The sequence below is a fragment of the Nerophis lumbriciformis genome, linkage group LG09 (genome assembly GCF_033978685.3).
Source record: "Nerophis lumbriciformis linkage group LG09, RoL_Nlum_v2.1, whole genome shotgun sequence".
Classification (NCBI taxonomy): Eukaryota; Metazoa; Chordata; class Actinopteri; order Syngnathiformes; family Syngnathidae; genus Nerophis; species Nerophis lumbriciformis.
The window spans coordinates 14,154,018-14,170,000 of NC_084556.2; the positions used below are offsets into that span (position 1 = coordinate 14,154,018).

The 15,983-nt window shown below is 36.2% G+C and overlaps 1 protein-coding gene across 2 annotated transcripts in view; it reads right to left on the reverse strand.

Moving 5' to 3' along the window:
- The window catches only part of gabra1 (gamma-aminobutyric acid type A receptor subunit alpha1), a 78,954-nt gene that overhangs the window by 53,633 nt on the left and 9,338 nt on the right, over positions 1 to 15,983 (reverse strand). For both annotated transcript variants that reach the window (XM_061962527.2, XM_061962528.2), the window contains exons 3-4: positions 10,083 to 10,195; positions 3,419 to 3,486 (exon numbers count right to left, since the gene is read on the reverse strand). In XM_061962527.2, coding sequence (XP_061818511.1) covers positions 3,419 to 3,486; positions 10,083 to 10,195 — 181 coding nt within the window. The remainder of the gene's footprint in view (positions 1 to 3,418; positions 3,487 to 10,082; positions 10,196 to 15,983) is intronic.

The following is a 15,983-nucleotide window of genomic DNA, read 5'->3' on the forward strand; positions in this document are numbered from 1 at the left end:
CGGCTGACTCAAAATCGGGCAGATATTTGATTCTGAAGCCATCTAATGATAGGCACTCAAAAAGGAATTTAATGGTTCCACATAACTGCCCGGCTGTTAAAATGACAGCACTGTTGTGTTTTTTTGTTTCTTTTTTTTATTCCTCCCTAAAATCCTCAATCTCCTCAGCCATAGTGAGATAATTACTGAGTTGAGATAAGTTCCAAGGTAAGAAAAGAAGAAAATGGGAGGAAAGTCTCCTCAGATGTTCCCCTCAGCAAAAAGAAAAAAGAAAAAAGTGGCCTACATGTCAGCCTAGGCAATTACCAGAGACGACGTCAAAGGGACTACACACTCTTCTACATGCTGGGAGCAGAGGAATGGAAGAGAGGAATTTGAATGAGGTTAATTGGTTGTCAGCAAATTGAAGATATTATTACCATTTTGAATTGTTGCCTTTGATTACATTTTACTCTTATACAGTATCTCTGTATAAGAGACACATGTTGTATCGATTGTTTTGCAACAAAACAGCTGTGGCATGAAATTAGTTTTGTTTTATTGTAATCAGTACAACTAATTGTACTGTTTGTGAAATAATATATGTACTCACATGATCAAATTTATCAGCTGAATATATTTTGGAAATGTACTGGGCATTTTCAGCTGCTTTGCAACAAAACAGCATTAAAATGAAAGGGCAAGGGATGGTTTGCCCAGGGCGAAAATCAGTACGATGATCGTAATTGATATTAAATTATATGGGACAAGCGGTAAAAAATGGATGGATATATATATATATATATATATATATATATACATATTTAATGGAATATTTTGGAAATTCACTGGAAATGTTCTGCTGCTTTGCAACAAATTAGCTCTGACATGAAATTATTATTTTTTTTTATATATCAGTACGAATAGTGTAATAAGTATAAGATAACATTTGCACTGACATGTTTTTTCAGCTAAATTCCATAAATAAATATTTCAGAAATTTACTGGAAATGTTTTTTTTTTTCTCGAAAAACAGTAATACCATTAAAATGAGTCCTACATGATGTATATATATATATATATATATATATATATATATATATATATATATATATATATAATTTAATGGAATATTTTGGAAATTCACTGGAAATGTTCTGCTGCTTTGCAACAAATTAGCTCTGACATGGAATTTTTTTTTTTATATATCAGTACAAATAGTGTAATTAGTATAAGATAACATTTGCACTGACATGTTTTTTCAGCTAAATTCCACAAATAAATATTTCAGAAATTTACTAGAAAATTGTATTTTTCTTTCTTGAAAAACAGTAGTACCATTAAAATGAGTCCTTCATGATGTATATATATATACCGTATTATTTTTATTTAAATCCCCTGAAAAGCAGGGAAACCTGCGAAACAGAATTGTAGGGATGAAATAGCCTCTGTGTTTTTTCCTGACCTAACGTATATATATATATATATGTAGCAGATGTTTAAATATATCAGTTAAATTTGACATTAAAATACTTGTCATGGATATACTGTAATAATATAATTAGTAGTATACATAAATACAATATTTTTGAAAATCACTGGAAATTTGCTAGAAATGCTCTGCCACTTTCCAACAAAACAGCTCTTACATGAATTGTGTAGAATTTTGCACAAACATTAGTTGAAACAGAGTATTCCATACTAAATATTGCATATATTAACATATGGTTCCATCATTTCTTTATTTACTATGAAAATATGTGTAGTACTTAATAGAAATGTGCTGCCAATTTACAGCAAACAATCTATGTAATACATTTTGTAGACTTTTGCACAAATGTCAGTACAGCTGGTGTGATTAGTGGTCAGTTGTATATATGTAAATATATTTTCCTTAATTTATTGTATTCAAAAAATAATCCTAATATTGATTTTTTTTTTTTATCTACTGGAATAATACCTGATTTGTGTCTTCTATTCTCAACAACACAGCTCTGACACGTAATCAATTAATTATTATTTTTTTTTTATTCCATTAAAATCAGTAAAGCCATCATAATTAGGTACCGTATTTTTCGGACTATAAGTTGCAGTTTTTTTCAAAGTTTGGCCGGGCTCCAGTGCGACTTATATATGTTTTTTTCCTTCTTTATCATGCATTTTCGGCAGGTGCGACTTATACTCCGGTGCGACTTATACTCCGAAAAATATGGTATGTATAATACATCATTTTTTTCAGATACATTTTCCCTGGAAATATTTTGGACAAATGTACAGGAAGTTTTCTACACTTTGTAACAAAACAGGTCTCATATGTATTCAGTCGAATTTTGTACAAACATTGGTACAACCAGTGTAATCAGTGTTAGATATTATACAGGAATAGTATATTTTTCTTAATGTATTATATAAAAAAAATATATATATTTATGGGAAGAATTTGAAAATCTATTGGAATATTGCCTTACATGTTCTGCTACTTTGCAACAAAACATATTTGTAATAAATGTGGTCGAATGGTGTACAAACATCAGTGCAAGCAATGTTCTTAGTGTTAAATGTTATATGTAATTAATATTTTGTTCATATAAAATTCCTATGGGAAATGTAAAGAAAATCCATACTTAATTTTTGTAAATATTGCCTGAATTTTTGAGCCACTTTGCAACACAACAGCTCTCGCCAAGATTTAGCAAAAAATAAATCAAAAATCAGTCCAAACTAATTTAATTTGTAGAACAACAAAGTTAATATTACTAATAGCACTAGAAATATATACAACTGATCATTTTATTAAACTTAGGTTTGGATACCACTTGAATATTATTTTAAAATATAGATTAAAATTAGTGGACATTTGCACAAAAAATAACAGACTTCAAATAAGACACAACAGACATATTTAAAAAAAGAAAAAAAAGAAAAAAGGAAGGAAGTTTTTTTTAAAAGTAATCTTTATGAAATATTATGAATCCAGCCTTCAATCCTCCCTTTTTGAATTTGTGACATGTTCCCACCACCAGCAGTCAGCCATTTTACTGCAGGGCTTATGTCATTTTTGTACAATCTCCTTCTGAATTCTGAACTGAGCCTCACAGTTTTGAGTAAAATTAAACACAGTTTTCATGCATAAGCTAAGAAAATAGAACATGCAACAAACACTTTGTGGTCAAGGCATGGTGGGCGATGGATCATCATGCATTAGTGCGGATGATGGCGGCAGGATTATAACTGTGGGCTCGCAAACACATTTCACACGAGACAGTTTTATGAATACATCAGGAGTTAGCCGACTGAATCGTGAGCATGAAGACATATCTCTTATAGCTCGCAGTCGGCTGTCAGGTCCACACGTGCTGAGGAAGATGATGTGGATGAAGTGGGCATGAAGAGGGGGTACTGGTGACATTTACACAGGCGAAAAGAGAGATAGTCTTACCATGTCGTGGTCCGAAACTGGCCCAATACTAGTCACGAAAATGTCAGTCTTGACTTCAGTTACACGCTCTGTTGAAGCAGGAAATTGGCAGAGTGAGTGCCTATCAGTGACATTCATTAGCACCCCCGCCCCCAACCTGCAGTACCTGTTAATGCAAGACCACCTGGATGAACAACACATCACAGAAACATCAACAACAAAAAAACAGACCCAATTTGGATGTCAATAAGCTCTTATGCGAGTGTTGGCGTCAGTGTCGGCTCCATTACTGGGACAGTTCAATCTCCTCATAAATTTGCACAAATAAGCCTCTGTGCTCGCATAACATTGATGGGAGTATGAACTCCATGGCCATCATTCCTCCTCCTCTTGTATTTGGCTGCCGAATCGCACCAACACAAACCTCTGTGTCCTTCATGCAACAATTCTCACGTTATGGCTCCCTTCTTTCTACTTCATTGTTATCATTTTTTTTTTTAAATCTGGTTTCAGCGCTGCCATTTTGTTTCTCCAGCCGACCACAGTCGTCAGATAATAAGAGTGTAAGGATGCATCACGGTATGTCCTCCATACACTGCTGACCATGCAATACTATCCCACTGTGATACAAGCATGATGTACTATACTGTACTGTACTGTGATATGATTCACTTCAATTACAGTGTGAGACAAAATGATTCATGCCATACGATATAGTTTCATCCAATTACAATCCAGTATGATATGTTGTACTGTCGTGTCGGGGTCTCGAACCCGAAGCCCTTTCCGAGTAGCTTGCCATAGGGTTATAGAAATGTGACGTGCTATTATGCAAAGCTGCTTCTTGCTGGCCGAATATTAAAATGTTTTTAATGGCTCGTTTACATAAACAATGAGTACTAATTTGCACAATAATATAAAATAGTGACTGGGAATCGGTGCTCGAGGTTCACTTTAAGCCGGACTCCAGGCAACAATGGACAGTGGAAGCAATCTATAGAGTTTGAACTGGCGTTTTCAGAATGTACTGTAAGTAGAGTACATACAAGGCCTTACTATAACGCAGTTCTTCTGAAATGGCGGGACGGGTGCGATGTGATTCCAGGGGAACATGCTTAATCAGTATTCTCCAGTATCATGGTTCAAATCTCGCTTCAAAAAGCTGTGCACTTCAAAACGTGCTAATTGTAGCCAATAATCCTGATTTCCTAATTTTGATTAAAAAAAAAAAATTAGCACAAATTGAAAACGGATGGATGGATGTTTGATTAATTTTTGTTTTGTATGCTGAACTGCTTTTATAATGTGCTCCTGAGTTAATGTTGCATCTATCCATCCATCTTCTTACGCTTATACAAGGTCGGGCCGCGGGGGCAGCAGCCTAAGCAGAGAAGCCCAGACTTCCCTCTCCCCCTGTACTACGTCAAGCTCCAGAGACAGTCTCTCCACCGTGTCCTGGGTCTTCCCCGTGGCCAGATACCCTAAACATTTAATCTGGCTCCTCTTGATGTGGAACTCCTTCCGAATGACAGAGTTTTTAGCCCTATCTCTAAGACACAGCCCCGCAACCCGTTGGTACCCGTGATCTTGTCTTTTCGGTCACAACCAAATCTCATGACCATAGGTGAGAATAGGGATGTAGATCGACTGGTAAATTGAGAGCTTTGCCTTCCGGCTCAGCTCCTTCTTCCCCACTATGGATCGAAACAGGGTCCGCATCAATGCAGACGCCGCACCAATCCACATGTTGATTTCACGATCCACTCTTCCCTCACTCATTAACAAGACTTCGAAGTACTTTAACTCCTCCAGTTGGGGCAAGATATTTTCCGAACCCAGAGATGGCACTCCACCCCATCATGGACTCGGACTTGGAGGTGCTGATTCTCACCCCTGTATGTTTCACACTCGGATGCGAACTGATCCAATGAGTGCTGACGATCCTGGCCAGATGAAGCCAAGACCCAGCAGGCACAAGACATTGATACAACGTTGATTATACATTTGTGTCCTTTAAAACTGACTTTGAAATAACGTTGCGAAATAGTTGAATTTGTAAGTTGAGACAAAGTTGATGTCCAACGTTGGATCCACGTTGTTGTTTGGGAAATTACCAAATTTCAATGGTCAAATCAACGTCACAACCTGACATTGAATAAACATCGTTAAAAAGCATGTTGTTTCATCGTTGTATTTGTGTTGTAGAATATCGTTGGAAAATTATCAAATGTCAATGGTCAAATCAACGTCAGAAACCAACATTGATTAAACGTTGTCCACAAATGTGATGAGCAGAATCGGTGACAAAGGGCAGCCCTGGCGGAGTCCAATACTTACTGGAATGTTGCAATTTAATTTTTTAATATTTATCGAGTTTATTTCATTTTATTTTTCAGTATCAAATAGTTCAAGTCGGGTCAAAAAATGTATATACATAAGGCTGGATCTTTTTTTTTTTTGTACTTCAGGCAAATTGATGGACTTTAAACTATTTCTGTTACAGACTATAAACAATGTTAATACAGTTATTCTTTTTTGTGAGTTGTACCTTAATTTATTGGTATTTTTTTAATTCATTTTTAATAAGGATACAATGTTATGCAGAGGTGTACTTTTAACAATTGTATAACCAAATTATACTATTATTGTGGGGAGGGGGGAGGGGAGTTTTCTTCTTCCAAAGGAGAAGTATTTAAGAAACACTGCTTTAACGTCATTGATATAAAATAATAGTGTACATTATGTTGCTATGTCAACTAATGAATGAGTTAGGATATGACGCATAGCAGTGTCCTTGTAGGCGCATGATAGGCTTTATTGCTGGTTGTATGATTTTTTTATTTTTTTTATTTTTTACTTCAGATACTGTTTTATTATGTTTGTTAAACTTTCCCTTTCAGTTTGGTATCAAACGTATATGCAAATTTAAATCATAGTGATCGCAAGTTAACAAAAGTGAAAGTCAAATTCAACCCTTTCAAGCAGAACTATACGCAAAATAAACTTGTATCCAGGAATTATAATAATGTAGTTATCGGTGATGACATTTTATAAAACTATTAGCATGCAAAATATGAATATTTGAAGCAAAATTATTAAGGCGCATCCTGACATGTTTGCAACTTTAAACAACCATCTGTGTGTGTGCTTATTTCTCTATATGAGTGTGCTACATTAATCAACCAATTATGATAAATATTTCAAATCAATTGGGAATAAAAAGTTATAACACTTTCCATATGCTGAACTCTACAAGCTTTGAAAATGTCATTGAGTTGGAGATTAATAATAAGTGAGTTTTGCAGCTTTTAAAACAATATGGAACAACGGCATAACGTAGTGTAACAAGCCTATGGATGTTCTCATTCATCTTCGTCATTGTATCCTCAGGGCATTCAAACGATCGCAACTGGACGGTTCGGTTTGTCTTATCAGACGTTTCTCCTCACGACCAAGTATGCTTCATCAGTCATCAGTTCAGGCTCATAGACTATCTCTCACATACAACACTGTCCTGCCAACCATTCCTAAAAGACTCTGCAATTTAGCCTCCAACAAATAACAGGAGTTAAAAACATCCTGGTCACAGATGCTCCTTTGTGCCATTTGTTACAACTGAATGGAATGTTCACTTGGGTGATTCTGACTTTTTTGGGCTGGTGGTCGTTCTGTCAAACAATACCTCAATGCAAGTAGGGGAAATTACACTTCAACAACTGTCGTTGGCATTGAGAGTAGGATTGCTTGCTTGCATACCAACAGTTTTTTTTCTTACTATGATAAGGCGGAACCATCCTTACCCAGACACACCCTCCTGGCATTGGAGTATAAATATTTGTTTTTTTTTGCACGAGTCGGTAGACTAGATCTGACCAATCTAGGTCTCTGAGCACGAACATATGAAGTCTACTCGGATCAGTGGCGAAACATCTTCTAAGACAAACCAAACAGTCCAGTTACGATCAATTGAATGCCCGAAGAATATAGTGTAAACCAGTTGCTGTACCTTCCTTTATACCGAAGGTAGGTAAGTGAGTAATAATCAAATTAAATATCAGTTGATGCTTTATCTGATATGGTAGATTAGACGCTTGATATTAAACATCTCAACAAAATGTTGTATCATACCTTTATATATACATATATATATGTACACATATATGTATATGTATACTGTTTAAAATAAGGTGTAATGTACAAACCTCGTTTCCATATGAGTTGGGAAATTGTGTTAGATGTAAATATAAACGGAATACAATGATTTGCAAATCCTTTTCAACCCATATTCAATTGGATGCACTACAAAGACAACATATTTGATGTTCAAACTCATACATTTTTTATTTTTTTTGCAAATAATAATTAACTTAGAATTTCATGGCTGCAGCACGTGCCAAAGTAGTTGGGAAAGGGCATGTTCACCATTGTGTTACATGGCCTTTCCTTTTAATAACACTCAGTAAACGTTTGGGAACTGAGGAGACACATTTTTTAAACTTCTCACGTGGAATTCTTCCCCATTCTTACTTGATGTACAGCTTAAGTTGTTCAACAGTCCGGGGGTCTCCGTTGTGGTATTTTAGGCTTCATAAAACACCACACATTTTCAATGGGAGACAGGTCTGGACTACAGGCAGGCCAGTCTAGGACCCGCACTCTTTTACTATGAAGCCACGTTGATGTAACACTTGGCTGGGCATTGTCTTGCTGAAATAAGCAGGGGCGTCCATGGTAACGTTGCTTGGATGGCAACATATGTTGCTCCAAAACCTGTATGTACCTTTCAGCATTAATGGCACCTTCACAGATGTGTAAGTTACCCATGTCTTGGGCACTAATACACCCCCATACCATCACAGATGCTGGCTTTTCAACTTTGCGCCTATAACAATCCGGATGGTTCTTTTCCTCTTTGGTCCGGAGGACACAACGTCCAATGTTTCCAAAAACAATTTGAAATGTGGACTCGTCAGACCACAGAAGACTTTTCCACTTTGCTTCAGTCCATCTTAGATGAGCTCAGGCCCAGCGAATCCGACGGCGTTTGTGGGTATTGTTGGTAAACGGTTTTCGCCTTGCATAGGAGAGTTTTAACTTGCACTTACAGATGTAGCGAACAACTGTAGTTACTGACAGTGGGTTTCTGAAGTGTTCCTGAGCCCATGTGGTGATAAATTTACACACTGATGTCGCTTGTTGATGCAGTACAGCCTGAGGGATCGAAGGTCACGGGCTTAGCTGCTTACATGCAGGGATTTCTCCAGATTCTCTGAACCCTTTGATGATTTTATGGACCGTAGATGGTGAAATCCCTAAATTCCTTGCAATAGCTGGTTGAGAAAGGGTTTTCTTAAACTGTTCAACAAATTGCTCACACATTTGTTGACAAAGTGGTGACCCTCGCCCCATCCTTGTTTGTGAATGACTGAGCATTTCATGGAATCTACTTTTATACCCAATCATAGCACCCACCTGTTCCCAATTTGCCTGTTCACCTGTGGGATGTTCCAAATAAGTGTTTGATGAGCATTCCTCAACTTTATCAGTATTTATTGCCACCTTTCCCAAAGTCTTTGTCACGTGTTGCTGGCATTACATTCTAAAGATAATGATTATTTGCAAAAAACAAAAATGTTTATCAGTTTGAACATCAAATGTGTTGTCTTTGTAGCATATTCAATTGAATATTGGTTGAAAATGATTTGCAAATCATTGTATTCCGTTTATATTTACATCTAACACAATTTCCCAACTCATATGGAAACGGGGTTTGTATATTAAAGAATGTTAGACAATTTTGTTTAACAAACGTGTGTTTGTCTGATCTGCAGTGTATGAGTCAGTAAAATATGTAATCTTGAGCATAATTTCACAGCATTTTAGTTCATAATGTGAGATACACCGGAAATACATGTGTTACAGAAATACAAGATAGAGATAAACAACATCAACAACGTTTTAATATGACTTGTTTTTGTACATGTTCTGACAAAACAAGCTTATTTTTTGTTTGTTTGAATTGAGATAAACTATGAAAACAAATGTTACCGAAACTCGCAGCTCTCGGCCATTTTTATTTTGTAAAAGCAGCTTTCACAAGAAAAATGAGTTGTGGACCCTTACTGTGGCGCGATATCATTCACTCAAAATAGTACGCGATATAATCCACTCACAATAAGATGCGATACAAAACAATACAACTCACTCCAGTTAGGACGTGATATACATTTTTTTGCAATTGCGATGCATTACAAAACCTTGTGATCAAATGCGACCACGTACAATACAATACGATTCATTCGAGTCACTCTAAGTACGATGCAATACAGTACGATATGAACACTCACATTTTAAAGCGGTAGGATATGATACTGAAGGACACGATACACTCGAATTACAGTGCGATACAAAATAATGCTTTCCAATTATGATACGTTTCACTCCATCTACTCTCAATGCGATACAATAAGATTTACATCTGACACGATATGATACGATATGGTACCATGCATTTGAATCATTGTGTATTACGCTACGGTTCACTTCAGTTATAGTTAACAATAGTTTCACAACACCTCGTGCATGGAAAATTGAAATTGATACAAAGCCCACACACATCCATCACTGTAACCATAACAACAGCACCATAGTGGACATTGTGCAATATGCTGTATGTTTTACTGACCTCCCAGTCCCGGCCTGAGGCGGTTGTCATAGCCGTCCAGAAGGCTGTCCAAGATTTTGGTGAACACTGTTGTGTTATCTGTATCCCCCTCTGTCAAGCTGTTCTGCCCAGAGCTGCCAAAGGAGAGAAGAGCATGTAAAGTCACGGCCACACAAAACAAGGGTCGTGCATGATTGCCGAAAGGACGGTAGGAAAGGGTGGAAAAAAAGCCTACAATATGACTCATGCATCATAAATAACAATGAGGAGGATGTGAAGAGTTGGAGAAGCATTTGTGAACAAAAAGTACACAATAGATTAATAAGTTTCAAATGACAGTACATCCTCCAGGCACACAAGTTATTCTGATTGACTGGTGTCTTTTTTTTTAAACGGAAGCCCATAGAATACGATTCAGGTCCTCCGGAGAACCTTTGCAGTAAACATTTGTTTTAGGTTGATTTCTTTATCGGAGTTACACATTTTTACACAAAAATGCATTTGTACAAACACAGAGGATACTGCTTCTCAGGAGGATATAGGTTCAATACATGGCCACCCCTGGCTAAATTGAGGCCCTCAGCAGCCCCTTACTGTACCTTTAACGTTTTTCACATTGTTTTAATAATGTAAAATGATTTGTACACATTTTTTATCAAATTGGCATGTTTTGTACTAAAACAAATTACCGTATTTTTCGGACTATAAATCGCAGTTTTTTTCATAGTTTGGCCGGGGGTGCGACTTATACTCAGGAGCGACTTATCTGTGAAATTATTAACACATTACCGTAAAATATCAAATAATATTATTTAGCTCATTCACGTAAGAGACTAGACGTATAAGATTTCATCAGATTTAGCGATTAGGAGTGACAGATTGTTTGGTAAACGTATAGCATGTTCTATATAAATGATAAATGGGTTGTACTTGTATAGCGCTTTTCTACCTTCAAGGTACTCAAAGCGCTTTGACACTACTTCCACATTTACCCATTCACACACACATTCACACACTGATGGAGGGAGCTGCCATGCAAGGCGCTAACCAGCACCCATCAGGAGCAAGGGTGAAGTGTCTTGCTCAGGACACAACGGACATGACGAGGTTGGTACTAGGTGGGGATTGAACCAGGGACCCTCGGGTCGCGCACGGCCACTCTCCCCTTATTTCAATGACTCTTACCATAATATGTTACGTTAACATACCAGGCACCTTCTCAGTTGGTTATTTATGCCTCATATAACGTACACTTATTCAGCCTGTTGTTCACTATTCTTTCTTTATTTTAAATTTCCTTTCAAATGTATATTCTTGGTGTTGGGTTTTATCAAATAAATGTCCCCAAAAAATGCGACTTATACTCCAGTGCAACTTATATTTGTTTTTTCCCTTCTTTATTATGCATTTTCGGCTGGTGCGACTTATACTCAGGTGCGACTTATACTCCGAAAAATACGGTAATTGGAAAGAGATTTTTTTTGTGTGTGTGTGTGTGCAAAAAACAATCTTATCACTAAAAAGAGTACTAGTAAGTGGAAAAGGTCAAAAGCGATTATGTTCCAGGTACATCTACGGCCAGTTTTGATCCCTTTTCATTTGTTAATAAGCCCAGCACTTACGCTGTACAGTAAGAATTACCATTACATTATAATCAACGACAGAGCAGGAGGAGGCTCGGACTATGTTTGCAGTAAAATTTCATATGAAGCGACCTGCCATCCATTATTTGACATTTTACATGCGCTTCTTTACACAATACGGGGGCCCCCACTGGTCACGGGGCCCCGCGCACAGCACGTGACCTGTTATATAAGGAGGAGTGGTCCTGGTTCTGTGTGTACATCCAAGACTAAAAAAAACATTTTTCAGCAGTGCTATATTATTAGTTTGTGAGTATGTTCTCTCATAAGATGATGTAATAACACAAAAAACATGACTTTTGGTATAAAAAGTCAGATCCAGATCATCTGAGAAGATACAATTTTATGAATTTTGTCAGTGTCATATACCAGAGTAAATAATGCCCGCTTGTTTTGCTTATATTTGCCCTGGTCAATTATGGCCAAAACATTAGGCGTATACAAAAGTCAATTCTCCCGCATATAATTGAATGGAAGAATCCCATATTTGTGTTTTTATTGAGTATGACACTATGGGGCCAAATAAATTTGTGACAGCCAACACTTTGATGAACACCTAACCTTAAACTTTGCCCATTTTGGTCGCCTATTTACTCCCATTGTAACATATATATTTTCAATATATTGAAAACCTGATATGTTACAATTATTTTACTGTAAATACTGAATTAATCTAAGCATGTCCCTTGTAAATACAAGAAAAAAATTGTTTTGAATGTAATTAGACCTCTCAACCACTAGTTGATACCCGAAATAATTTCATATGGAGTGTTTTCGCACTTGTTGTTCATTCAAATTAAAACAATCTGTCAACAAACGATCTAAATACAATAAACAATGATCTTGGCGGGTTGTTATTGCTACAGAGAGGAGTATAAATGTGGTTTCGAAAACATTTTGTGTCTGATGTCAGTGTGTACGTGTGCAATGGCACCGCTACACCATCAGATAATGACAGTGTTTATGTGACTAAAACATCCATCCATCCATCCATTTCCTACCGCTTATTCCCTTTGGGGTCGCGGGGGGCGCTGGAGCCTATCTCAGCTACAATCGGGCGGAAGGCGGTGTACACCCTGGACAAGTCGCCACCTCATCGCAGGGCCAACACAGATAGACAGACAACATTCACACTCACATCCACACACTAGGGCCAATTTAGTGTTGCCAATCAACCTATCCCCAGGTGCATGTCTTTGGAGGTGGGAGGAAGCTGGAGTACCCGGAGGAAACCCACGCAGTCACGGGGAGAACATACAAACTCCACACAGAAAGATCCCAAGCCTGGGATTGAACCCCAGACTACTCAGCACCTTCGTATTGTGAGGCAGACGCACTTAACCCCTCTACCACCGTGCTGCCCGTGACTTAAACATATTTACGTTAAAACAAATATTCAGTTTCATCAAAAATAGTGATGCTATTATTTATTGTCCCTTACTGTGCATGTTAGTGTGCAAAAGTGTGTATATATTTTGTGTGTGTCAGGGTAAAATTCACAAAAACTTTGCAAGCCTGCAAGCCCCTTTTTTAAAAAAAAAAGAATGCTTTCTCATAGCAAATGCATCCACTGTCACTTCATTCATTAGACACGTGGCCGAGAAAGTTCATTTTGCATGTTTGAAAGGAATGTGTGAAGTTTGCAGGATAAATTTACCGAAATTTCCGCCAGCTCATTGTAGTTGGTGTCATGCAGAGAAGCTACACAACACAAGAGGCTGCAACACGACAGTGGTGTCTCGTGTCCCAAAGAAGGGCAAGAATAACCTAAAACAATTAAAAAAACGCAAAAAAATAATAAAAACGTAATATTTATGGATGAGTCTAAAGCTGCTGAAAAATTATTTAGCGTTGGATGTTTCAAAAAATATATACCGTATTTTTCGGACTATAAGTCGCAGTTTTTTTCAGTGCGACTTATATATGTTTTTTTTCCGTCTTTATTATGCATTTTCGGCAGAGGCAAACCTATACTCCGGTGCGACTTATACTCCGAAAAATACGGTATGTATGACTTACTTATAACATTTTTTTGAGTTTGGCCATTTTTTGGTTAGGGGATGGATAGTGTAACTTTTTGAAAAAAATGTCATAATTCCAAAAGTAATAATGCATCAAAGTTAGTGTTGTAATGAATTATTGACCTGGCTGTAATGACCTCATCTGAAGTATTCCACTTTGCAACTCTTTTTTGGAAATTGTGCATATTTACTTTTTTTCCCATCATAAAAAAAGTTTTTGAACCTGTTTTTGGAAAATATTGCATATAGTGTTTTTCCATAAAAACACTTATTTTTTGTATTTTTTTTTTAATTTGTTTTACAAAATGACCATAAAACATTAAAATATATTACAAATACATATACAAATGTATATCATGGATAGGTCTGAAGCTGTTGAAGCTTTTAAAGCGCTAAAAGTTTTATATGACTGACTTATAACACTTTTTTTGAGCGCAACCGTTTTTCGGCTAAGGAGGGATAGTGTGAGTTTTTGGGAAAAAGAAACTGTCATGGTTCCAAAAAATAATAATTTATCAAAATCAGTGTTGTTATGAATTATTGGCCTATTAATGGCTGTAATAAGCTCATCTGAAGTATTCCACTTAGCAACTCGTTTTTGGAAATTGTGCATATTTTGTGTTTTTCCCATAATATTTGTGTTTTTTTATACAAAAAGAGCATAGAGCATAAAACATTAAAAAAACTAAAACATTACAAATCTATAAAAGCTTTATATCTATCGATATGTCTGAAGATACCGAATATTTTAAAGCACAAAAAAAATTAAAAAATAAATAAATAAATAAAATTAAATTAGATAAAACACATTTTTGAGCGCAACCATCTTTCGCTGCTCATGAAGCGTGTAATGAATTATTGACCTGGCTGTAATTACCTCATCTGAAGTATTCCACTTTGCAACTCTTTTTTGGAAATTGTGCATATTTACTTTTTTCCCATCATAAAAAAAGTTTTTGAACCTGTTTTTGGAAAATATTGCATATAGTGTATTTCCATAATAACACTTATTTTTTGTATTTATTTTTTATTTGTTTTACAAAATGACCATAAAACATTAAAATATACTACAAATACATACACAAATGTATATCATGGATAGGTCTGAAGCTGTTGAAGTTTTTAAAGCGCCAAAAGTTTTACATGACTGACTTATAACACTTTTTTTGAGCGCAACCGTTTTTTGGCTAAGGAGGCATAGTGTGAGTTTTTGGAAAAAAGAAACAGTCATGGTTCCAAAAACAAAATAATGCATCAAAATCAGTGTTGTTATGAATTATTGGCCTATTAATGGCTGTAATAACCTCATCTGAAGTATTCCACTTTGCAACTCGTTTTTGGAAATTGTGCATATTTTGTTTTTTTCCCATAATATTTGTGGGTTTTTTTTATACAAAAAGAGCATAAAACATAAAAAAACTAAAACATTACAAATCTATAAAAGCTTTATATCTATCGATTAGTCTGAAGATAGCGAATATTTTAAAGCACAGAAAAAAAAAAAAAAAAAAAAAAAAAAATGTAAATTACATAAAACAAATTTTTGAGCGCAACCATCTTTCGTTGCTCATGAGGCTTAACATAGTTTTGAAATAAGTTGACTCAAAGGTTTAGGACAAGGTGCCAAAGGTTCAGTAGTAAGTAAGTCAACATGTTAATTCATGTTAATTAAACTACATTAAGTTATACCTCGGTATTAAAGTACCGAAAGAGAGCCTTCCTTCCTGTTATTATATGTCCTTAAACTTTGATGGAATGACCCAAAAATAAGAAGTCTCCAACTTCATGGACCGTTGCAGGTTCTATTTTACACCAAAGGGCAATATACTCACATAAGCTCTTCAATATGTGCTGTAACCAAGACATGTTTGCATTAAAGACACTTTGTATAACAGAGAATGCATATAGCGCATGCATGCCTAGGCACAATCTAAGAGAATAGAGAAATTGTTATCCATTATTAATACCTTAATAGTGTCTCGCGGGCCACTCAGGCCCTGCTGGATATGAACATGAAACAAAATGCTTCAAGCCATCCCTAAAAAACACTCTGCATTGACAATTGTGCATAAATATTCAAGACGCTGCATAATCACAGGCGCTAATTGCATGTGAAGCAAAATAATGTATTTTCATATAGCGGTAGATCTGTTTTAACAAAACTATGCCTTGATTTTCATACAATGTCTCGGTTTTAGTACGTTGGTGACTCAGTCTCTGTGCTTTTGTTTTATTGAGTACGGCTGCAACATTAGCCA